This window comes from Macaca mulatta, chromosome 13 (assembly GCF_049350105.2).
Source record: "Macaca mulatta isolate MMU2019108-1 chromosome 13, T2T-MMU8v2.0, whole genome shotgun sequence".
In the NCBI taxonomy this organism is placed as follows: domain Eukaryota; kingdom Metazoa; phylum Chordata; class Mammalia; order Primates; family Cercopithecidae; genus Macaca; species Macaca mulatta.
This window is the reverse complement of record NC_133418.1, coordinates 59,355,442-59,381,632: the sequence shown is the minus strand read 5'-3', so window position 1 is coordinate 59,381,632 and position 26,191 is coordinate 59,355,442. Positions and strand designations below refer to the sequence as shown.

At 43.4% G+C, this 26,191-nt stretch overlaps 1 protein-coding gene across 3 annotated transcripts in view; it reads right to left on the bottom strand.

Annotated features, from left to right (window-relative positions):
• Positions 1-26,191, bottom strand: part of SPRED2 (sprouty related EVH1 domain containing 2) — a 126,483-nt gene that overhangs the window by 6,995 nt on the left and 93,297 nt on the right. For all 3 annotated transcript variants that reach the window (XM_077958313.1, NM_001261100.1, XM_015112508.3), the window contains 2 exon segments: positions 20,415-20,583; positions 17,816-17,880 (listed from right to left, as the gene is read on the bottom strand). In XM_077958313.1, coding sequence (XP_077814439.1) covers positions 17,816-17,880; positions 20,415-20,583 — 234 coding nt within the window.

Genomic DNA, 26,191 nt, shown 5'->3' with positions numbered 1-26,191 from the left:
AAAGGCCACCTCTGTGAAGGGTGAGTACAGAGCTGTTTTGCCCACTAGAGATGTCAACTTAAGACTGGAGTCTCCGTAACCATGTCTTCGGAAGATGATTAACTATCAGTGCGCACTGTACAAGCAGATCCCACAGGCCCCCAGTATACCACCTGATATGGTTTGGCTGTGTCCCCACCCAAAACTCATCATGAATTTGTGGGAGGGACCTGCCGGGAGGTAACTGAATCATTGGGCAAGTCTTTCCCGTGCTGTCCTCCTGACAATGAATAAGTCTCAGATCTGATGGTTTTAAAAAGAGACGTTCCCCTGCACAAGCTCTTTTTCTGCGGGCCACCATCCGCGTAAGATGTGACTTGCTCCTCCTTGCCTTCTGCCATGATTGTGTGGCTTCCCCAGCCATGTGGAACTGTAAGTCCAATTAAACTTCTTTTGTAAATTGCCTACTCTCCAGTATGTCTTTATCAGCAGCCAGAAAATAGACTAATACTCTCACCTGAGACACAACCGAGCAGGCCAGGTGACCCCAGGTGGTGGTCATACTCCACAACCCTCTGGGCCCAGGGGCTATCCAGGGGCCTTGTTAGATGCAGCTGGCAACCATCTTTAAAACCAGGGTCCCTAGAATTGCTACCCTTCCTTCTGCGTGCTTAGAGTGACATATCCCTCTACCCTCCACAATTCCCCAACTAAACAGATGAAAAGAAAAGGTTTTTCCTGATATCTAGATGCTCTCTTTCTGGCAAAGCTACAGGAACTTTCCCTTGGTTATTGTTTTTTACTTGTATATTCCTCTCATCTCATTTGCATATATATATATTTAAATTTATTAATTTATGTATTTGAGACAGGATCTTGCTTTGTCACCCAAGCTGGAGTGCCGTGGCACGAACACAGCTCAAGTAATCCTCCTGCTTCAGCCTCCTGAGTAGCCGGGACAATAGGTGTGCACCACCACCCCTGGCTAATTTTTGTATTTTTTGTAGAGATGGGGGTCTTGCCAAGTTGCCCAGGCTGGTCTTGAACTCCTGGGTTCAAGTGATCCTCCTGCTTTGGCCTCCCAATGTGCTGGGATTACTGCCATGAGCTACCATACCTGGACTTGTCTATTATTTTACATGCTTTTGTTAGCTATCATAAATCATTTTAGGGACAAGATCAAAACAAACAGACTAATAAAAGTTATTTTTATCCTCCTCCCATTTATAAAGTAATACATACTCAGAAAAATAGCACAAGAATTTAGGAAAAACACACCTATATTTCCATTATACAACATAAGCACTGTTAGTTTTTAAACCTTGGTCCACACGTGCAGCATCTCTCTGGGGACCCAACCCTCCTGGATTTTTCTCTACTTGGGTTTGGTCTATGCCATGCATGGCTGATGCCTGTTTCTGATCCCCCAAGCCATGGTGACTAATTTCAATATGAACACACAGTGCTCTCTGAAGCAATATAGAGAGATTTTTGACAGAGAGGTCAGAAAAGCAGCTGTCTCCATTTCTGTAATCAAGATCTAAGGGTCCTATAAGCCTTGAATCCTGGCACTGGTGTGGGGAAAGGACTTGTCTGAGGATGAGAACAAGAGAAGCCACCCTTAGACCCTTTGAGCTGCTGGATCCAGCCAAGCCTGAATCCTGATCCACTCTAGGATGTCCCAGTGATGAAAACCAATTCTCTTGTAACTTAAGCCAGAATATACTGGGTTTGTCACTTGGGTGCACTTTCCCTTCACTTTAGATTCCTTCCTGTGGCAGCAGTCCCACAGGCACCACACTCCTGGCTTCTCTCTAGCCCTTACTCCTCCCCAGCGTCCCTCCTCTTCCTCGCAAACAGCTCTTCTTGGTGTTGTATGTGTGAGTGCTAATGATGTGCCAGGCCCTGAGCTACGTGTGGACACAGTTCCTCAACACAGCCAGCAGGTCACAGGTAAAACATCATCTCCACGTCACACACTGGCACTAAGGGACTCTGAGAGATGGGGAATCCAGGCCATGGCAGCACAGAATCACTGGCAGAGCTAGGACTGAAATGCAGCCTCCCTGACCACAAAGCCCAGGGAGATTTCTAATGGGCCCCACACACTGCTGCCTCTCACACCCAGGTAAGTCCACTTCCAACTCCTACGCTGAGAGGTATTTTGTTGAGATTAACACAAAACACAACTTCTCCAAGTCACAAGGCACACCCTGCTGTATACAAACCCAGGAGATGAGGAGATGATGTCTCACAGTACAAAGGTTACTACAGATGTCAATAAATACCTCTGAAATGAGTAATCAGGGCCCTTCAGTGTGATTCAAGTCTCAAGAGTTAAATTCTTATCCAACAGTCACGTTACAGTCATCTATTAGGTTAGACGTTACCCTTGTATCGAACGTTGTAATACGCTCTCAGTACTTAGTTCTCAGAAACCCAGTTAACACATCACGGTCACCACTGTGTTAGTCATCTGTTCACCCTAACCCAGCCTATTTTCTGTGACCCATGTTTGGGTTAATAATGTGTAGAAAGTCCTTCTGAGAAATGAGGCACATCCAGCTTTTCCTAGGACTCATGAGTTGATCAGAAACGCTACCTTCCGATACTCCCATCCCACTTCCCCAGCCCTCCCTCCCTGTGCAGCCTCTCTCCCTGCACAATCCGTGTAAAGCTCCCTAGACATTTGTCAGAGGATGTGAGACTGAGAAAGGCCTTATCCGATGAGGAATTTCTACAGTGAAGCAAGAAGGCCAGAAGAACTTGGGAGGCACGTCCACAGTCTACTACCTCCTGAGGGCAGAGCTGAGGGTGTGTCCTAGCTCAGCCTGCAGCCTTACAGGCCCAGTTGTTCAGGGCCATCTGAACTCCGGGAATGCTCCACTGGAAGCCAAGGCTTATTTCAGATCGATGCTAACAGACGAACCTTACAAAGCAGCTAGTGTGACCTACAAACAAAAGGAATGTACTACCAGGGCATCTCCAAGAAAGGCAAGGGGAAAACAAATCTTCTTTTACCCTCATGCACCTCTGAACTGGCTCTCCTGTAACTCTGCCCTGGTTTCCTTGGGCTGCAGAAAAGCAGCCCACCCGAGGTATGCACATACCTAATACACAAGCAAGATTCTTAAACATCTCTCTGTTATTTCTGTGCATAAGCTACTGACACCTACCAACCTACCAACCTGAGAGCTGTCACCTTCAATCAAAGACTTGGCAATCGCATGCTCCCAACTGTATCTACACTCGCCTTGCTCTCCAGTGGGGGGTCTATGAACTGTTAGGGCTTTGAAGAACAAAAGCAGAGGTCCTCTGTGACTACTCTGTGTTCGGGGACTTCAGGCTCCTAGGAGGCATGACTGCAGCATCCTGAGAGAACAGGTCAGAGTGGGTGTTTAATGTCTCCTGCTGTGGACAGGAGACATTATGTCTCCAGGCTGGCATTGCCATCTGGGCCCAGCTGACACTGGGAGGTCTTGTGCACTATGATGCAGGGAGCACAGCCCTTGCCACCTTCAAATGTATCCTCTAAAAACTCTCTTGCCTCTGGGTTTGACTCTGACTCAATGTCAATGCCTGTTACTAAAAAGATGTCCAGCTGGGTGCAGTCACTCATGCCTGTAATCCCAGCGCTTTGGGAGGCTGAGGCAGGAGGATTGCTCAAAGCCAAGAGTTCGAGACCAGCCTGGGCAACAAATCAAGACCCTGTCTAAAAAAAAAAAAGATGTCCAATTAAGAAGCGTGCAACCTAATATGAGGCACTAAACAAAAGAAATGCAGGGGAGTATTACAATGCTGAAAACAACAGGGTCTCAGCTCAGGCAGACTACATTTGAATCATTCTCTGCTAATTATAAGATGATTTTGGTCAAGTTAATGTCTAACTCCACTTTTTACATTTGTAAAATGGGGCCAAAATCTTCCTTGGGGTTATGGCAAAAATAAAATGGGATTTAAAATTTCTATTATATATGTTTTTGAGACAGAATCTTGATCTGTCGCCCAGGCTGGAGTGCAGCGGCACAATCTTGACTCACTGCAACCTCCGCCTCCTGGGTTCAAGCAATTCTCATGCCTCAGCCTCCTGAGTGGCTGGGATTACAGGCGCGTGCCATCACGCTTGGCTAAGTTTTTGATTTTTTTAGTAGAGATGGGGTTTCACCCGGTTGCCCAGGCTGGTCTTGAACTCCGGAGCTCAGGCAACCTGCCTGCCTTGGCCTCCTAAAGTGATAAGCCACCACGCCTGGCCTAAAAATTTCTGTTTTAAACTGTGACTGCTGGTATATGAAAGTTACTGATTCTGTGTGTTGATTCTGTGTCTGGTTGTTTTGCTTAGCTCCCTTATGAAACTAGATTTTTCCAAGTAAATCATTTTGCTCACAAAAGATAGTTTGGTTTCTTTTCCTATATACATATATTTTTATTTTGAGACACTCTCGCTCTGTCACCCAGGCTGGAGTGCAGTGGCGCCATCTCGGTTCACTGCAAGCTCTGCCTCCCAGGTTCACGCTATTTTCCTGCCTCAGCCTCCCGAGTAGCTAGGACTACGGGCACTCACCACCACACCCGGCTAATATATTGTATTTTTAGTAGAGATGGGATTTCACCTTGTTAGCCAGGATGGTCTCGAACTCCTGACCTCATGATCTACCTGCCTTGGCCTCCCAAAGTGCTAGGATTATAGGCATGAGCCACTGTGCCTGGCCTCCTTTTCAATATTTATACCATCTTCTTATCTCATTGCATCTTTTGCCAGAGCTTCCACAACATGACATAGAAAAACAGAGGTGACAGTGCCCTGCTTGTCTTGAACCTGACTTTGATAGAACCACTTCTAATGAATTTCTATTAGATATAATATTTCTAGGTAATTGGAGTGATTATAAAGTTCCAAAAGTTTCCTTCTATTCTAGATTGCTAAGGATTTTCACCAGATATTAGATGTTATTAGATGATTTTTCTGTCCACTGAGATGATTACACAATCTTTTGTCTTTATTTTATCAATATGTAAATTAAACAGCTTTTCCAACATAACCTTTCTTTGCATGCCTCAGATATATTCTACTGGTCTTTCATTAAATTTGTCTTACTAATATGTGATGTGATGTGATGTGATTTATTTTTTGAGACAGAGTCTCGCTCTGTCGCCCAGGCTGGAGTGCAGTGGCGCAATTTTGGCTTGCTGCAAACTCCGCCTCCCGGGTTCAAGTGATTCTTGTGCCTCAGCCTCCTGCGTAGCTGGGACCACAGACACGTGCCACCACACCTGGCTAATTTTTTATATTTTTAGTAGAGACAAGGTTTCACCATGTTGGCCAGGCTGGTCTCCAACTCCTGACCTCAGGTGATCCGCCCACCTTGGCCTCCCAAAGTGCTGGGATTACAGGCATGAGCCACTGCACCTGGCCCACTGTCAAATTTTTCTATGGTTACTATAAAAACCCACATACTTTGAGTAGCAAATAACAAACTCTGTGTGACCTGGTTTCTAAAGCCCTCTAACAGGGCAGTGAGCTGAGACAAGCCTTTGATGAGGGAGAACCCAGACAGGAGAGAGTAAGAAAAGAGAAGGGAAGGGTGTGAAAGCAGGTGTCAGAGGGTACAGAAATGAAAGTGGGCACTGCCAACATTTAAAAAAACAAGAAATAGGGACAGGGCTGGCCTGTCCAAATCCTCTACGGTAGTAAAAAAAAAAAAAAAAAAAAAAAAAAAATCCATCCCTGGCTGGGTGCGGTGACTCATGCCTGTAATCTCAGCATTTTGGGAGGCCGAGGCGGGCAGACCACGAGGTCAAGAGATCGAGACCATCCTGGCTAACACGGTGAGACTCCGTCTCTACTAAAAATTCAAAAAAATTAGCCAGGCATGGTGGCGGGTGCCTGTAGTCCCAGCTACTCAGGAGGCTGAGGCAGGAGAATGGCGTGAACCTGGGAGGAAGAGGATGCAGTGAGCTGAGACCGTGCCATTGCATTCCAGCCTGGGTGACAGAGCAAGACTCAGACTCAAAAAAAAAAAAAAAAAAAAAAATCCCATCCCTTCCCAAAAGGGTTTTTGGGTTTGGGCTGGGTGCTTTGTGGGATGTGGGCTCAGACACAGAAAGTGACCACGTTGTTGGGGAGATGCCACGTGGTACGGGCAGAGGCAAGGCCAGGTGGGCAGTCCTCATACACCAATGGGCATGGGCCTCAGAGCACTGGTCAGGGTCAGGTGGTTCCTCAGAGGGGTGTGCCTGAGATGGGTCACAGCGTTCTAGATTGGTAGACCAGAGGAAGAAAAGGGGGCTCAAGTTTATCAGTGAACATCTGATCAACATCTTCAAAAAAGAACAGGCTTCCAGTGGCCGGATTCTACAGACACAGGCTGTACTTATTTTGAGAATTCAGATATTTCCCGTAACTCTACAGAGTTTGACAACAAATGAGAGCAACTCCATGGAGCTTCAAAACTTGAGACAGAATTTAAAAAAAATAATAATTGACCTTAATGTTATGATGGCTTGACAATAAATCAAAATCTGAGTGCAAAAGACACTGGGCTGAAGGTACCTGGGCTAATAAACTGGCAGTTTTCCCAAGGTCAATGCTGCCTGGTTTGGGTGGGAATTGGTCTGAATGGAGAAAGCAGACTAACAGGGCAACACCTCAGGTTAAACCTGAGCCAGCTCCTTCCTGCTGTATGAGCCTTTTTTGTACAATATGATCTCTTGTTCTTGGAAGCTTGGCTACCTTTCCCTTTCTTATGGAGGGACCTTGAGTTTACTGGGAAATTCATAAAGAAGCAAGTGCAGTGGCTCACACGCCCTGGGTCCAAGAATGAGCCTTCTTCAAGTAGAAGGCCACCTCTCAGACCAAGGGAAGCTCAAGGAGGGAGGGAAGGAACCACCAGGCCAGACCAGCTGAGGAGACAGGTTGCTTAAATTGTCCATTCTGGGATGGAATCCTGGCTGCTGACCAAGGGCTTTTTGGGGGCACTTTCTGTGTCTTCAGGATGAGCTGGACAGATTTCAACGTTCACATTTCGCAGGTCTTTTCAGTACTATGCGCATCCCCTCAAGTCCCCTGGGTTTTCCTGCTAAACCTTTGCTTTCCAAGAGCAGGTAGGGGCAGAGGACAAGGAGGCAGCAGTTGGCAAAAAGTGCTATGGGAAAGAAAAGGTGTGCCTGGGCTGTTTTCTCAAGGACACTTGGGATTATTATCAAGGGGCACCTGGTTCACAGCCTTCTCAAGTAGGATGCTCCCATCCAGTACATGGGTGAGACTATTAGAGGGCTGGCAATGTGTAATTTCTTCCTGCGTCTTAGGGATGGAGATAAAAGGGACAAACCCCTCCTCTAGAGAGGCAAGGAAACAAGTACAGCCACTTCATCATCCTCATGTTCCCAGGAACACAAGGGCTGACTGCAGAAATCACAATGTGCAAAGAGCCAAGCCTTCTCTGACCAGCCCGTCTGGGAGATCAATGGGCCTACATGTTTTGAATAGGGCCATAGAAAACAATGTTAAGAAATGGCTTAAGGAGCTAGAACACATCATCCAGGAATCACGTAGCACTGCTAAGCAAAAACAGCACTATACAGAGAGATTCGAAAACCTCAACTTCAGGCCAGGCCAGGAACCTTGGACAAACTGTTTAACTTTTGGGGGCCTCAGTTTTCTCATGTGTAAAATGAGGGGGTTGCACTAGATGATTTCCAAGGTCTGTTTGAGCCCTAACAATTTCATGTGCAATGCTTCTCACCTGCTCCTAAGAACATTACAGGTTAGAGGAATTTGACTAAGCCCGTTGCTTAGTTGATTCAAGAACCACGGGATTAGGACGGGTGCAGTGGCTCATGCCTGTAATCCCAGCACTTTGGGAAGCCAAGGGAGGGGTGGATCACCTGAGATCAGGAGTTCAAGATCAGCCTGGTCAACATGGTGAAACCGCATCTTTGTAAAATACAAAGTATTTTGTATACAAAATACAAAATATCTTTGTAAAAATACAAAAATTAGCTGGGTGTGGTGGCGGGCGCCTGTAATCCCAGCTACTCAGAAGGCTGAGACAGGTAAATCACTTGAACCCGGGAGGCAGAGGTTACACTGAACTGAAATCATGCCACTGCACTCCAGCCTGGGTGACAGAGCAAGACTGTCTCAAAAAAAAAAAAAAAAAAAGTTACAGGATTAATTTAGATTGATTAAGTAGAGTTTCTGCCTTATCTGCAGATGCTACTGCTATTCTGAATTTTTAAAGGTAGCTAACTAGTAGTTACGCACTACGTTTGCATTATTTTTGCTGCAATCTACCGCCAAAATACATCTCAATAGCTGATGTAACCAAAGCAATATTCTTCCTTTTGCAAGGGGTTCTCATTTTATATATAAGTATTTACAACTCCCCCCGCCCCCTATATATATATATATATTCATTCCTTTCTTAACTTCAGCCTGAGTGTCTCAGAAGACTACTGGCTCAGACTGCATAAGCTGCAAGATTTTCCCCGCAGGTCTACTAGGGCTGAGAAACCTGCAATCAGTCCTTTCTCCTTTGGCAAACAGGAAGTCATCTGCCATTTTGTCAACAGGTCTTTGGGAACAGGTAGCTCCAGCTCATCTGTCCTGAGGGCCTGCATTGGTTCCAGGTGTCCTCTTTCAAAGGGGCAGCAGATCAGGAAGTAGGCCAGACTTGTATTCTTTCACAATCCCAGCTAGCAGGCGGTTTGAGGCAGCTGCTGTCGGGGCTTTGGGGGAGAGATGACTCTGACCCCGTTCTAGACTCTAGGACATCATCCTCTCTCTAGGACCTAGAGGATTCTTTCATTGTGAAATTAACAACAACAAAAACCAACCAACCAGCCAACGAACAAAAAGAAATGGGGTCTCACTATAGCCCTGGCTGGTCTCAAACTCCTAGGCTCAAGTGATCTTCCTGCCTCGGCCTCCCAAAGTGTTGGGATTATGGGTGTGAGCCACCACGCCAGGTCAACAAAAACAATTTTTTAGAAGTTTTGTTTCTTAAAAATTTTTTTTTTTAGTTAGGGTCTTGCTCTATTGCCCAGGCTGGAGTACAGAGGTACAATCACAGCTCACTGCAGCCTTGACCTCTCAGGCTCAAGAGATCCTCCCACCTCAGTCTCCTAAGTAGCTGGGACCACAGGAGTACATCACCAGGCCTGGCTAATTTTTTTGAAAAAATTTTATGTGGAGACAGGACAGGGTCTCTGTATGTTGCCCAGGCTGGTGTCAAACTCCTGGCCTCAAGCGATCCTCCTACCTCGCTCGGCCTCCCAAAGTGCTGGGATTACAGTTGTGAGCCACCATGCTCGGCGTCTAAATTTTAAAGTTAGATGATACGTTGATATGAAAGAAAAGGACTCTAAAAAACCCACAGTTTAGCTTCACTGGAGGGACTGAGGGGCTGGGAGCAGGAAGGCTGCGTTTCAGGTAACCCTGAATATATACTCTGTATGAATTAGTAAAATGGAAATAAAAGTGTCTCACTGTCCACAGCTTAAAAAGATGAGATGATATATATGTAAATGAAGCAAGACACAAGTGGTAGGGCTTGCAAAATGCCTTTGGGCTTCCTGAAACTGAGAGCATTCCAAAGCTTTTATTTAGATCCTTAGACATTTAATTAATGTAGCCACTATAGGTATTACATGTTGATAAAAAGATCCTCCTCTTACAGTGTAATGTGAGCTTGAGAGTTATTGTCATTTAGAAGATAAAGGAGTCCCCACCCATCTTCTGAGACCTTCTTCTGACACCCCATGCAGTGATGGGTCTCAATCAGTAGTTGTTACGGGATGCACTGCTCCCTGGGGTCGGAGGGCTGCCCTCCCGAAACATTTTTGCTTTTCTTAATCAACCACCATAGATCAGGTTCACTAAACTCTGTAGAAGTAATTTATATTTTCAAACTATTTTCTCTTTTACTTGTCACCCCTTCCCTCCTCTGCCCCAATCCCTTACTTCTAAAGGTAAGGACACCAGAAAATATTTTTGATCAACTGATCTTCTAAAACGAGACTGAGGCTTTCAAGCAGGGACAGGGGAACCTCAGACCTCCAGCAAAGAGATGACTGAGGTCTTAAGCCAATGTACCAGTTTAAATGCACATCATTTAGGCAGCTTTTCTGCAATAAAAGGAATCTGGTATACTGACAATGTAAAACGTACTGAAACTTAGATAGCTATTTCCTTTTCTTAAGCTTCTCTGAAAGGCAGCAAGCAGTTTACCGGCTCGCGTTCTGGGAGAGCAGTGTGGAACTGAGGACAAGTCACTTCATCTTGCTGAGCTGTGGTAGCTTTATCTGCAAAAATGGAAGTGTCGATCTGTACTCTCAGGGTAGCTGTGAGGACCAAATGCAGTCACGTATGCAGGAGTGCAGTGCGAAGTGCCAGGGACAGTAATGGTTCCACATCACTGTCCCTTTCCTTCTCCTCCCCTTGGGCCAGTGAATGGAGACTCAAAGGAAATATGTCCATCCCAAGAAGGCTTTGAGTCCAAAGCACAGCTAACTAAAAGCAGAATCCAGTTTAGAATGTAGGCCTCTCTTCAGACTCCAAACACAGGGATCACACGCCACCTCACCTTTAAGAAAACACTCCTTAGAAAGCCAGTCGATGAACCCCATTCATTACAAAACTGGTAGATCTGCCCTCAGCTTTAATGTTTGTTGGGGATCGAGTAGGTAGAAAAAAAATCTTCAAGAAAAGGAAGATGTTGTATTCTTGCCCTTTTGCTTCTGTAAATGAAACCTTGATAAGTACAAAATTCAACAAATTCATTTTTCCACTTAAGAATGAAAAGAAACTCAACTTGCAAATACCCAAAAGCCTATCTGGGGCAAAACCAACATTGTCTCAGTACTTTAGTTTTAACTATGTGCTCTATCCATGCTGTAGACAACACCTGAGGTGGATGGGAGGGGGCTGGGATGTCATTAGACACGACTGCTCTGAATAGCCAGACAGTCAGAAAATGCAGCTTGTAATAAACAGGATGTCAAGGGTTCAAGCATAGGGCATGAGGAAGGGCCAAGCTTTCCAGCTAGGGCAAGACATGGCTAGAAGGTGATGCTGCTACAAAGGACAGGGCATTTTTTCCTATGAGGAGGAATACTGCCTACCTGAAGAAATAAGGTATAATGAAAAACCAAAACATAACCTGGCCAGGTGTAGTGGCTCATGCCTGTAATCCCAGCACTTTGGGAGGTCCAGGCAGGTGGATCACCTGAGGTCAGGAGTTTAGGACCAGCCTGGTCAACATGGTGAAACCCCATCTCCACTAAAAATAAAAAATCAGCTGGGCATGGTGGTGGGCGCCTGTAATTCCAGCTACTCAGAAGGCAGAGGCAGCAGAATCACTTGAACCTAGGAGGTAGAGGTTGCAGTGACCAAGATCGTGCCACTTCACTCCAACCTGGGTGACAAGAGCGAAACTGTCTCAAAAAAACCAAAACAAAACACCATCACCACCACCACCACCACAACAACAAAAACATAACCCAAATACCAGCCCCTTTCGACTGGCTTCTGGGAAAGCATTAAGTGCCACACAAAATGCTGTTGAATGAGTCTTCTCAATTCTGCAAAGGATGGTATGCAGTTGGTACCATTCTAAGTGCACAGAAGTCAATTAATTATATACGATGGATGTCTGATGGTGCCAGGGCTTAATTAGGAATCCCGGTTGAGATGGGCTGCCCAAATCCAGAAACAAAATACTTTGGTGGCAGTAGAAACTTGGAAGGGGGAAAGAAAAATCAAAATCTTATATATGGTAGAGGTTTCCCATGGTCATGCTTCTAATTGTTATTTTGAGGACTTGGGCAATAGGTTCTCTAGAAGCGCAAACCTCACCATTATGCAATACTTACATGTAACAAACCTGCACATGTATCTAAAATATACCCTGAATCTAATAAAATAACAAAAAAAGTGAAAAAAGAAGAAAAGCTGCCAGACGTTGTGGCTCACGCCTGTAATTCCAGCACTTTGGGAGGCTGAGATGGGTGGATCACTTGAGCCCAGGAGTTTAAGACCAGCCTGGGCAACATGACAAAACCCTGTTTCTATTAAAACTACAAAAAAATTAGTCGAGTGTGGTGACATGTGCCTGTAGTCCCAGCTACTTGGGAGGCTGACGTGGGACAGTCACCTGAGCCCAGGAAGTTGAAGCTGCAGTGAGCCATAATCATAACCTACTGCACTCCAGTCTGGGCAATGGGGGTAAGACTCTGTCATAAAAAAAAACAAACACAAAACTATACAATTATTAACCCAGGAAGATAAAAACAGCAGCGATTAACTGGAAAGCTTGGGAGATAGTGTTGGCTGCTCCTCCACCATGAACTAGCTGTGAGATCTTAGGCAAGTCACCCATCTGACTCTGAGCTGCTTCTGCAACTGTGTCTGTAAAATGAGGCAAATCCTACTTCAGTGCTAGAAAGAAGGCTGGAGCAGATGAATTCACAATCCTTTCCAATTCCAAGATCTGTAACTCTAAGCACTTGGTACATCTACTGCTACCCTTGCCTCCCAACAAGCCAAATACTTCCAGCTAACTCTCGTCACTTACCCTACTTCTAATATGCCATTATTTACCAGGTAGATGTCCTATTTCCTAACATGAGGCTGAGAAAACAGTGGCGGCCACTCCCGGGAGCGCCCGGGGCCACAGACCACCACCTCTGCTGAGTCCCTCGAATCTATCTGAACCCTCAGATGGCGGAAATCAGGATGGCTGGAACTCCTGTGTCTCTCCTCACTCCTCCCTTGGCAACCCTTCCACGAAAACCCCCTCTCATTCTTCTTTTTAAAAAATCAAAGCAGTGCATATATGCCGTTTAATGAATCAAACAGTAACCCCTTGTTTCAGCCCTCCCCATCTCAGCTTCTCACTCCCCAGAAAAACTCATTTTCGATTCTTGTGGGGCTCTTTCTTCTGGTATTTCTCTGTTTTCAAAATGTCATGGTTTTGCTTCCTGATTTTCAGATGTAGATGCTATTTGAGGGCTTTTTATTATGGAAGATGAATACTTGGCTAATTTATACACCCACAAGTATCTTCCTATAAAGCAACTATTTCCCTAATCCCCCAGATTCAGGGCCATTGTCCGGCCACTCAGCACAACGGCAGCTGAAGCAACAACGCTCGACACAGACTCCAGATGAGCCTGCTCTCCGAGTACGAATATACTGCAGCCGCATTCTCCCAAGATCACTTAGAAATTATCCTTGTCCATCTGAAGATGCTAATAAAATTTAGAAACAATTTTAGAATTCTGTAGCAGTAAATAAACTACCAGGTTTTAACGGACCAAATCCTACCCACAGGAAATTTAGAAATTTGTTCATTAAAGGACCAGAAAGCCTAAAACCTCTCCAGTTCTCCATAATCAGCCAGTTTTTCTCTACTCCCATGCTCCATTCCCAATTACCTCCTTGCCCAGCTCCAAACCCTCACCCAGTCCCCAACTGCAGGGCCCTGGGAGGAAGCTGGTCCTAAGCTGGAGAGCAAACCAGCTCAGCTTATCCACAGAGCTAAACTTTTCATAGCTCAGGTTTACCTGGGCCTCCTCAAGACGTGTCAGTTATAGACACCCAACAGGGGAAACAGACTTCAGGGTCTTTCAACTCCATGCCTCTCAAGTCTCCCCAGCTCCGGAGTAAAAGAAAAGCTGTCTGAAGAGGCACCAACAACCGTATGCTAACTCTTGGCAACGCCAAAAAACTCCCCAACACGGAATGCTGAAATTTTTTGTTCTTGTTGTTTTATATTCTTTGTATTATTCAACTTGTAAGTTTGTACCAAATGGTTCAGATGCAGGAAAGCCGTGATGCACCCATATTTAATGCCGGGGTACACCCTTGCCTCTTAGGTGTTTGTGCTCAATTGGATTCACCTCTACAATTGAGGTCCCCCACAGAGCAGAGGGGCCGAGAAGGGACCTGCTGTAAGGGAGAGAGTAGATGGGAGGGCAAGAAGATGCCTTAGCAGGCTTATCATGAGTGATGGCACTGTGGGCTCAGACCCTAACTGTGGATTGAGCAGAGACACAGCTAAAAGAAACAACACAAACCTTAGAATCCCTCAAAATCACCTACCTTTAAATAGTCCCTGAGGATAACAATAAAGCAAATGAATAAAATATGAAAACCTATGATTATCATATATACTATATCCATTCATCCAGCCCATTTCATTTTACCTATTTATTGAGCATCTACAGAGCAAAGCTTTGCTGGATTGTAGAGACTACCATGATGAATTACTTGCCTATAATCTAATCAGGGGAAGATTCATTCGTCCAGCAAATAAATTGTGAAAAGAAAACAGAAAGGGCAGGCTTTCAACATACCAAGTGCTATGGGATTTTAAAGAAGAAAGAACATCATAATTGGTTAAGGAGAAATATAAGGAAACATGAAGGGAATAAAGAGCCCAAAACTCAGAAGGAGACTCCAGCAGGAAAGATGTGATCACACACCAAGCTGGGGTCAGTGAGATGGAAAGGAGCGGCACGGGAAGACCGCAGAGGCAACGGTGCAGGCAACGGGCAGCAGAGCATTTGCTTCCGAGGAGTGCAACACAGTTTTAGCATCCTGAGAGGTCAGGACAAGCTGGTCTGAGGGATAACCATGAGAGCTGGGAAAGTGTGAGCAGAGACAGCCATACTTTGTGAGCATCCAAGTCCAAACAGCCACTCCACAGGGCGGCTGGGGAAGCCTCTTCCCGCAGGCTTTGTTAATGTAGAATATTAAGGAGTGCTTTGCTCTTGTGTATCAATATCCTGTTTTCCTCCTCAGCCACAGGAATCTCCTGAAACAGAGGGAAACCTCTGGCTCCAGCAGCAGAAACAGAAAAGCTACACACCTGGTTCCTCATGTTCCAACACTAAAGGTTTTCCCACACACATGCTGTCCCCTCAGAAAATTGTTGTCATTCTGATCCATCATACGTTGTAGGAGAGTCTTATCCTCATTTATACCCTATGATAAATGAGTTCCAAGTTCTAAATATCTGTCTTACCAGTAAGTTTTAGAACACAACCACACTTTGGGAAGCTGTCGACTACACGTGAGCTAAAGCAGTGCTCATGTTCCTGGCTCCTAGGTTCCAGACATTTTATTACCTCAGGACAGAAAATCTAAGGACAGGGAGCTCATAAAGGAAGGGGGACCTGGTTTGTAAGTCCCAATGACCCATTTTCCCAAGGAATGTGTTCCTAAGAGTCAATGGCCTAATGACTGGGCTTTTCTAGGGAAAGGAGGTACTATTGTTAATAGGTCCTTGTTTGTAAACAAATGGAATGAAGGCAATTGATCACACACACCACGGTCTACACAGAATACAAGAAATTAAGCGGTGCTCTTTCTCCAGTGAGTATGCAAGTGCCTGGAAGCAGCAGGGCTGCTTCTAAACTTTCTTCCAGGCATTTGGTGTTAGCCTAGAGTAGCACATGGATCCCCTGTGGATTAAAGGACAAAACCAGGAGGGATTCTGGCTTCCATCATCCCTTTCCCTCTCACCCTCTTCTGATTCTATAAATCACTTCTGGCAGGTAGCTGGGAAGCAGCTGCGAATGACAGGCTTGCTCTGGAGCACAGGAAGCCACCTTTAACCCGCCTGCTGTTGTTTGTCTCTCAAAATGTGACAAAGGAACAGATGTAAGCAACATGCCAACTGTTGAGAGGATCTGCTTGGAGCACTATAGGAAGCCTGTTTGGAGCCACACCACACCAGCCAATCCAAGGAAGGACAACTGAGTTCATTTCCTGAAACCCCCTCGGCACACTCAGTTCAAGTCAGATTGGGTCGTCAATGCTCAGGCTACACACCATGCACACCCCTGCTTCCACCTTTGCCCATATGGCTCCCAGGTCTTGAAGCCCCTTCCTGAACCCCATTCAAATGCAACTGAGAGGTTCAGTCCAGCCTCACCCCCAGCGAGGACTTTTTTGATCCCATGCCCCTCCTTCATCTCTCAACCAGACTACTTTTCACAGTCTGTAAGCCTCTCATGGGTCAGTCTCGTTTCTGGAAAACATCTTGTGATCTCTTTGAGGGTTGGAGCCATGGCTTACATACCTTTGTATTCCCAAAGCAATGGTTTTTCAAATCACCAGTTGCAAACCATGAGTACAATGGAAGAAAGTTTAATGGGTTGCACCCAATATATTAAAATATAAAATAAAAACCAGCTTACAAAAGACACTCCTGGGCAACTGGGGAACTATGAAGTGGATATTAGACAACACTATGAAATTCTTATTAATTTTCTAAGGGATAGTAATGGTGGTATGTTTATGCAGGAAAATGCCTTATTTCTTTTATAAATTATTTTTATTAGACTTTTTTTTGGGAGCAGTTTTAGTTTCACAGCAAAACTGAGTGGAAAGTAGAGATCTCCCCTGTCCCCACACATGCAAAGTCCCCCATTATCAACACCACCACCACAGTGGCACATTTGTGACAATCGATGAAGTACACTGACACATCACTATCACCCAAAGGCTACGGTTTACATTAGGATTCAGGTGTTATACATGCTACAGGTTTGGACAAATATATAATGACACGCATCTGCCACTACAGTGACATACAGAGTAGTTTCACTGCCCTGAAATTCCTTTGTGAACTTCAGGGGATACATGCTAAAGTGTGAGAGGTGACTTACTTTCAAATGGATCAACAACAAAAATATTTGTGTGTGTTTAAGCACACTCTTGCACAGATCAAGCAAATGTACCCAAATGTTACAACTGCTCAATGTTAGGTGTAGGGTATGCAGGCATTCACTGCACTTTACATTTTTCTGTGTGCTTGAAAAGTTTTATAATAAAAAATGGAAGAAAATGAAACAGAAAAAAATCAGAATGCAGAGGATGAAATATGATTTGGTTTAGGCATCTATTGACATATGTGTCCTGGGTCACAACATACATATATTTCTTATTGTAGGTGAAGGCCCAGAATTTGAAAATGCTGTCCAGGCTGGGTGTGGTGGCTCAAGCCTATAAACCTGTAATCCCAGCACTTTGGGAGGCTGAAGTTGGAGGATGGCTTGAGCCCAAGAGTTCAAGACCAGTCTAGGCAGCACAGCGAAACCCCATTTTTGAAAATAAATAAATAAATAAATAGGAAAGAAAAAATGCTGTCCAGCGTAACTTGCTGCTCTAAGCACACAGCAGGCAGGCAATGAACTATTTGTTAATTAACTTCTAGAAGCACAGGATTTAATTGAAGCAGCAAGCTGAGAAATCATTCTGCTTCCAGTTACATCCCATTAACTCAAGCTGTGTCAAAACAGCTAAACCCTTTCCTGCGTTAGCACATTTGGGCCTAACCTTAAGTCAGCCTTCAGGCCTTTCTTATCAGATGTTTAATTACTCATCAGGAAAGATAGTGCTGGCTTTCCCCCTTGATGCCAGGGAGGGAAGCCTGTTCACAGAAGACTCCAAATAGGGCAAGCAATTGTTCTTGTTTGCCTGGGATTGAGGTGTACCCCAGGACTAGGGACATTCTGTGCTAAAACCAGGACAGACTTGGGCAAACCGGGGCAGCCAGTCATCCTAAATCTGAGCAAAGACTTTAAGAACCTTGGACAGACCTGAGAGAGCTGACAATGCTGTGCTGTGTGGCAGATGACACCACTGCACCGTAAGCAACAGGGACAGACCCAGCCCAAGAAAAACTGTAGTAAGACAGAGATCGCTCTGATGCCGTCCAAACAGCAACAGCAAGCGCCACATTGCAAAGTGTGCCTCATGCCCTTAAACAAAACCTTTCTCTGATTATTCAACAACTAATCTGGAAAGCAAAGGACAAAGGAAACTTACTGTAAAAACGTCATCATCTCCAAGCTCAGCTTCATTATGGATGGTGGAAGATGATGTTGTTGAACCTAAAAAGACAAAAATGTCATAAAAAGTGTTTCCCAAGAGGATACATCAAATCCAACCCTTTAAAAAAGGATATTTTAATAAAACCACATTCCATTCTTTTTGCATGTGAATTACCAGCAGAAATAAGTTACCTGGGAATTGAGTGCTTTTAATTTACTTTTCTTTAATTGATTTTTACCAGGATGCTCCCTAAATTAACTTTGCCTGCTGTTGTTCCCAATTAATCTCTCCAACTTCTGCACTGGCTGCTACAGAATAAGCACACAGAGAGGCACCGTGGAGGAGGGGAGAGGCTGCCCGCTCCTCTGAGGGACATGCATCGAGCCCAGCCTCTGTAGTGACCCTGAGGTCCCAGATGTGTAGTGGGAAAAGCACTGGACAGGGAACCTCTAAGTGAGACCTGCCACAATCTCACTGTGTAAACTGTACTTAGCGCCTCTGGTCTTTTCATCTACCAGTGAAGGCATTTTAGCTCAATAGCTTGTATGGTTGTGTCCAGTTCTGAATTAAATTGTGGGCTCCCTTCTAAGGGGACACCTGTGCAAGGGGGTTTTCTCTTGCAATACCAAGGCATCAGTGAGTTTGCTTTATTTTTCCAAGTCAAAATTACAGCTCTTGCTAGAAAACCCTCCTTATTCCATCATGGAACCAAGTGGACTTTAAAGTTCAATGTATTCACTTGTTCACCTTTTTCTTCATTCTGGTATGCGAATCAGGTACAACTGCCCTACTTCCCCCCACCACCCTGAATAGCAGACAATAATGCATGGATCAACTTAATTGGCCAAAAGAAGAACGTATTTAAAATTGCATCAGTGACAGGTATACCAAAAGGGAAATTTATTCTCTCTCTTTTCCTTTTCTTGGTTAGATCTTTTAAAATATGCATTTAGAAAATACTTTGTTGGCTGGGCGCGGTGGCTCATGCCTGTAATCCCAGCACTTTGGGAGGCTGAGGCGGGCAGGTCACGAGGGGGAGTTCGATACCAGCCTGGCCAACATAGTGAAACCCTGTCTCTACTAAAAATACAAAAATTAGCTGGGTGTGGTGGCGGACGCCTGTAATCTTAGCTACTGGGGAGGCTGAGGCATGAGAATCGCTTGAACCTGGGAGACGGAGGTTGCAATGAGCCGAGATCGCACCACTGCACTCCATTCTGGGCAACAGAGTGAGACTCCGTCTCAAAAAAAAAAAGAAAAAAGAAAAAGAAAATATTTTGCTATTACATGAAATTGAAATTAAAAGAACTGCTCAGAAATGATGAGAAATACTTAAATTTCCAATAAGAGACTGCAGGAGAAAAAACAACAGTTCCATAATATGCTCTGTGCAACTCCTATTGGTCTTTCAGGAGTTCTCTCTACTCCGAATTACTCCATTAAACCAATATTCAAGGAAAACTGGTGGAAAAAAAGCTAGATGGAATGTATATAGAGAAAAAAATTACAAGTAGGAGAATGAAATGTGGTGCAATTAAGTACATGGACACAATGTGAACGTCTATCAATAATATAGGAGCTGTTTTTTCTCTAAACATGAAAAAGCTATGTTTAATAACATTTTAAATATTTGCCACTTATGTCAGACCTATAATTTGAACACTGGTTTTTATCATCTCTTTTTGGCTATCTCATAGTTGTTTATGGGTTCATGTTCTAGCTAGACTTGTCTTACTACTGATTATAATGTTAGGTAATTTGTCTTTTAAGACTGGCTTTTTTTCTCTTCCCCCAAATCCACAATGAAGAAAATGACTTCAGAACACTTTTATTTCTTAAGCAAATGAAACACACATTCTTTGATGATTAATTTCCCCAAGATCTGAATTTGGCATTAATATGCCTTGCTTGATATTTCTTTCTTCACAGGGCCCTGTCTATGGCTTCTTTAAGGCTCTGATTTGATATCTGGATGTGCTGCAGTGGAGAATTTTTGTGTCTGCATCTGTGGACTCTCGCCAAGTCCACTATGAGAACTGACTGCCCAAGGGCCCTCCAGGCCATGATCAGATGTAACACAATGCCTACTACTCACTTACCCATAGACCACGGCCTAAACCGAACCAGGGCTCCAGAGGTCACAGATCCCTTTCCTTTTCAGTGGCAGCCGTACACCCTGGGCCTCTGATTACAGGAGGACAGTGGGTAGGCCAGGAGCCGTCTGGGCCCGCCAGAATCCATACTCTACTTCTGAGCCAAGACAGACCAGACCAAAGCCGTTTCAATAGTCAGGACAAGGTGAAAGCAGTCAAAAATACATGCACATGGAAATCCAGAACCTGCCTGTTTGTGTTTTCACAGCAGAGTCCAAAAATCAATTGGGATTACTCCTTACTCTGAAACCCATCTCCTTTTGCCCGCATTGTCACTTTAATTACTCTCCTTGGATATTCCAAAAGTTTTGGCATCTACTGACCTGGCCCCAAACCCTCCCACAAATAAACCACAAATATATGATGGCAGACTATTGGAATTAAAAAGAATTTGGAACATTTCCATAGTCCCACTAAGAATGCAGTGACAAGTTCAATACCTTCTATAAGGTCTTCGATTGCTTTCCTTACTCCCCTGTCAAAGGCTCGGGCATCAGCAGGGCTTTGGAAAGTAAGTCCAAACTTCCTATTATCGACCTTCCAATGATGAAACGTTGGATTGGCTTTGGTGTAGACCAAGTCCTTTCTTACATAGCATTCCAATACCACCTGAAGGATGGAAACACACAGGCTGGTTACTAGTGGAACAGCCATGATGATGTCTGGTTACAGAAGTCTAATTAGGAACCATCACTGGTGGCAACTACCAAAATCCCTCCAACCCCTGCCTTCACATATCTGTGAGTCTCTCCAATTGGAAAGAAGGCTTTGCTTGGCTGCTGACCATCTGATCTTCGCTGCTTCCCACTGTCCTGGCTGTACCACTTCACCACTCTCTCTTCATCACAGTCATTCCTCTTCCTCCTGGCCCCTGGCTACAGGGCACTAAGCTGATGCCCAGGTCTTGGGTCTTTGCTGTATTTCAGATTACTGCTTTCATGTTGCGGTCTTTGTATTGATGGCCATCTAGCTTCCCTCCCCTAAGGCTCCAAATTCCAAAAGTTGAAAAATCAACTTTACTCTAAAATTTCTCCTCTTCCAACTTCTGGCAATGCCAATCCCTCTCTACTCTTTTTCTCTGGCTCAACATCTCTGTGGTTATCTTTGCCTCCTCTGCCTATCTCCTGTATTATTAATCACCAGGTCCATTTCATTTTTCCTTTAACAGCTTTTATATCAACCCCATTTCAGTTGCTGCCACACTGATCTGCATCTCTATTAACTTTATGTTTGGATTAATAGAACAATCTTCAAGTTTCTAGCAATTTAGTCTCAGAACTGGCTTTTACTGAGTTATAATGAGTAGACTGATCTTTTTATCTCTAAGATGGAAAGAACACCAATGTTATCAATGAGAACAGGAACATGCTCTGAAAACACTGAATAAATGAGAACCCTAATTCACACTCATTGTCCAGTGTATCTTCCCTGTCAAGTTTTACTCTTACACGTACTCCAGTTCTCCTTGTCATCTTCACAATTTAGTACCTGATTTCAAACTATTTTCTAAGTTTCATGTATATTAGTCTTGTTCCCCTAACTAGCCTACAAAAAGTCAAGATTATAAAATAACTCCCTGTGTGTAACACAGTTGATAGAGATACTAGAGTTTATTTAATATTATAGATAATATTGCAATAATTTGAAAGTAAACTTCGTTCTTTATTCATGAAAAAACTCAAACTCCTTAAAATGTTTATTCCTATGGCTTCATTACAAACACCGTAACGATTTTGCTAAGTTTTAATAGCCCAATCTTGTTCTGGCAAAGATCTGCGTTTACCACAATGTGATCTTATTAATTTAGACTAAATGAAGGACAAGAGTAAAGACCTGCCTAAATTAGTATACACGTAAATTAGAGAATACCTTTAAATAAGTATAAATTCTAAGAATAGATCAAAGGAAAAAGAAGGAGGCCAGTAGAGTGGCTCATGCCTGTAATCCCAGCATTTTTGGGGGCTGAGGCAAGAGGATCACTTGAGCCCAGGAGTTTGAAACCAGTCTGGGCAAAATGGCAGGACCCCGTCTCTACCTAAAATACAAAAATTAGCTGGGTGTGGTGGCGCACGTCTGTAGTCCTAGCTACTCAGGAGACTGAGGTGGGAGGATTGCTTGAGTCCGGGAGGTTGAGGCTGCAGTGAGCTGAGAAGGTGTTGTGCCACTGCACTCCAGCCCAGGTGACAGAGTGAGACTCTGTCTCAACAAAAGGAAAGAACAAATGAAAAATAAATTAAGGGCTGCCTAATGAATGTTCCCTAACTTAATAAAAAAATGAGAATAATATTCAAATTGGTATATCAAATAGTAGTCCCAAGCAGTTAACTTTATACATTGTATTGAGATCGGACAACAGTCCCCTCCCATAAATCTATTTATGATTAAATTGCTTATTATAGCCATTTCCCCCTAAGAATAGCACAATGATTAAATGTCAGCCCAGCCCCATTCCACATTGGGGAAATCCAAATAATCAAGAATTTAACTAACAAATGTTATCTATTTTAGAATTTAATAGTCTCAATTCAAAGTCTCAAAATAAACTTTTTGTATTATGAAAACAAAGACTCCTAGTTTCTCCATATTTTCGGGGTGAAAAAAATTAGTCTTTGGTTGACATTTTCTAACTCTGAAATTATTCCCAAGGTACATTTTCTTAGAAAAGTTTAGGTAAAATGACCGGGCGCAGTGGCTCATGCCTGTAATACCAGCACTTTGGGAGGCCGAGGCAGGCAGATCATGAGGTCAGGAGATCGAGACCGTCCTGGCTAACATGGTGAAACTCCATCACTACCAAAAATACAAAAAATTAGCTGGGCGTGGTGGTGGGCGCCTGTAGTCCCAGCTACTCGGGAGGCTGAGGCAGGAGAATGGCATGAACCCTGGAGGCGGAGCTTGCAGTAAGCCGAGATTGCGCCACTGCACTTCAGCCTGGGTGACAAAGCGAGACAAAGCGAGACTCTGTCTTAAAAAAAAAAAAAAAAAAAGTTAAGTAAAATAGTTCAGCCACTTAAATTAAGTGAAGGGGGAAATCAGATACCATCTCTTTATCTCCTCTAAAGCAAACTTATCATATGTATCTAAGTTTAAAGACAAAAATGAAAAGGTTTAGATGCTTTAATCTTCCCAACAGATATAAACTCTGGTGAAGTTTTGGCACACATACAATTAGACGCTAACTTAAAACTTGAGAAAGGCTTTAAAAAATACCCGTTTAAATAAGATGCATAAGGAGAAAAAACGTGATTATGTTCTTGTTGGAGACTTAACAACTACACAAGAAATACATGTTGTGAGAGATTTAAGTATTAGCTGAAGCCATGAGAACTCCATTCCTACTCATCTCTCCCCTCCCTGTCAACATCTCTCTCTGTCCAGTTCCCCGCTGTCAGTAGAGCAGGCATAATCCCAGTTTCCGTTTTGTGGCTTTTTACATATACACAGGTAAGTTTCTGCGTAAGGGTAACTGTGTTTAAATGTAGCCACACCTATAAGTTGTTTTTAACTTGCTTTTTATTTTCCTTAAAAATATGTCATACAGATACAGGAAGGTAAAAAGAATTGTTTAATTAGTCTGTATGGATGTATTAGATTTATTCAACCATTCTCCATACTCACGGGCATTTATGTCAACGAGAACTGGTCACCTTGAAGACAATGCTGCAATTTACATCCTGATCTATATTTCAAGTATAAATCAGAATTCTAGACAGCTTCCTGGTACTTAAAGCCTCTTCTAATGAGTCAGTGGCAATATTAAGAAATGTAGTTTTTTTTTTTTTATATTAATGAGTCAGTGGCGATATTAAGAAATGTAGTTTTTTTATATTACCGAATAAAATGTATCAACATTTGGAACATCTGCTTTACTCAGTGGAGCATTATTTTTCAGGTGACCAGTGCATGATGTTACAAAATCAGGGATGAGGAAAAGATCTATTGAAAGTGAAAGATAAACCAGTGGGTTGTAATGTAACAGGGTATGAAAGGTTCATTGACAGGTTTCAGATTCCACGTGGTTGAGTTCTAGTGTAGTATCAAAGAATATCTACAATTGTCTGAAAAGGCTATTAAAATATTTCTCCCCTTACCAACTCCCCTTCTCTGTGAGTAGCTGAATTTTCTTTATATATTTCAACCAAAATAATGTATTACAGATTAAAAGCAGGAGCAGCTACCAGAATCCAGCTATTTTCTGGTAAGCCAGATAGTAATGAGATCTTTAAAAACATAAAGCAATGCCACTTTTCTCATAATTACTTTTGTTCTGGAAAAGTTATACAGTTATTTGCCATAAAAATGTCATTTATAGTAACAATACTGTTTAATTAAAAGTTTTAAATGTTTTTTGTTTTAATTTCTAATATGGTAAGTTATAAATAGCTGTAACTCACCAAACCAAAAGCTCTTTGAGGTCCTGAATAAAATTTTGGAGTGTAAAGGGATCCTGAGACCAAAAAAGTTTAAGAACTGTTGCTGTCCATAAATCTCTGTGTGTTTAAGTCTTTTTCTAAAGGATAGTGTTCTAGATGTGAACTGCTAGGTAAAAAGATATGCACATTTAAAATTAAAATCCTGCCAAATTGCTTTTCAAAGAGCTTTGCCAGCTCAAATTCCCACCAAATGTTATGTGAGAATGCTCACTGACCTACACATGGGCAACGCCTGGAATGATCAACCTCTTAGATTTTGGGTTTAGTCTCCATAAAGAGGTTTCTTGCAAGATTTGTTTAAGGAGTAAAAACTTCTTTAATCCATCTAAAATGAGATTCAACTTAGAAAATTTTAATTTACATATAATTTCTCAGGCTTGACCGTCCCCAGCTTACTAAAAAATGATCTGAATAACTACTTGTGAATGGGTGTCTGGAACAGAGACTTTTCCCATAGAAACAATGGTAGTTAAGTTCACAGCCCTCAATATGTAACGAAACAAACTCCCACGATGTGCTGAATTCTACACCTGCACTACATTGTAAAAACTGACAACACTGTTTCTAGCAGAAAGAGCACTTCATGCCCTAGTTGGAATACTGGGAACTCTGATACCATCCATCCAATATATCCTAAAAATAATCTTCATCTTTTCTTTGCCATTCCACCTTTTAGAGGGGGGTTCCTCAATAACTCACCACATTTGCAGAGCTCCCATGTGGGTGCATAGTCTCCAGTGGGCACTAGCGTTGCATTAGAGAAGCTTGAGAGGCCAAAGGAAGAGTTATCATATCTCTAAGGAGAGAAGGAGAGGGAGAGAGGGAGGGTGGAGGGTTGGGGGAGAGAGAGGGAGGGAGACTGTGTGCGTGTGCTCGTGTGTGTGTGTGTGTGTGTGTGCGTGCGCAAGCATGGGCATGGATATGCTGGGTATGGGTGAGGGGAGGGTTAAATACCACTCAGTACAGGAATCCAGAATTTCCCAGAGTGTGAAACAGGCAAGGTAAGGGATGCAAAGATAGAGAAGTACAACAGGACATATGGGTGTGTGATTTAGGTACCAGTGAATATAAAAGCCCACAAGTGTGGAGTCAAGGAATGTAAAGTGGACAGGAAAAGGGGGTGGGGAGATGGAGAAACATGATGGGGGAGGGGATGAGGCACACTTTTAGGATAGCACAATCTATGTGTACACTAGCAACAAACAACATAAGTTGGTCCATGACTCAGTGGGGGTGGACAGAGGACTGGACTGCCCTAATAGTATGCCGAGTTAGTGTGAAGGGACAGGCTTGATTTTGCAAAGAAATGAGCTCAAACGCTGGCTCTGCTGGTGACACTGCCCGTCCCATGCCGAGGACGTGGCTCACTTCTTAGAGCATTGAGTTTCCCCACTACAATGTGGAAATAGTAGTATCTTCCTCCTTCAAAATGTTGTAGGAATTTAACTGAGGTTAATTTACTTAAAGGACCTGGAACAAATGGTGAAAGTTTACTATGCACTAGTGATGTCTTCAAAGTGACCAGATGATGTCTTCAAAGTGACCAGATTAGACAAGCTAAAGGACCACTTTAGGTTGAAGTATTCTACGACAAACCATAGAAATACCAGGAAAAAGTAGCTCTAAAAACATAACCCTTCAGACAAGATAATCTGGTAAAACACAGAATAACCCTAAAAACGAAAAGACCAAAGACGTGGAAAAAATTTCTCTATATATAAAAATAAGAACTAAAGGGCAAGCAACAGATTATAAAAATATACTTGCAGCAAATATGACAGATG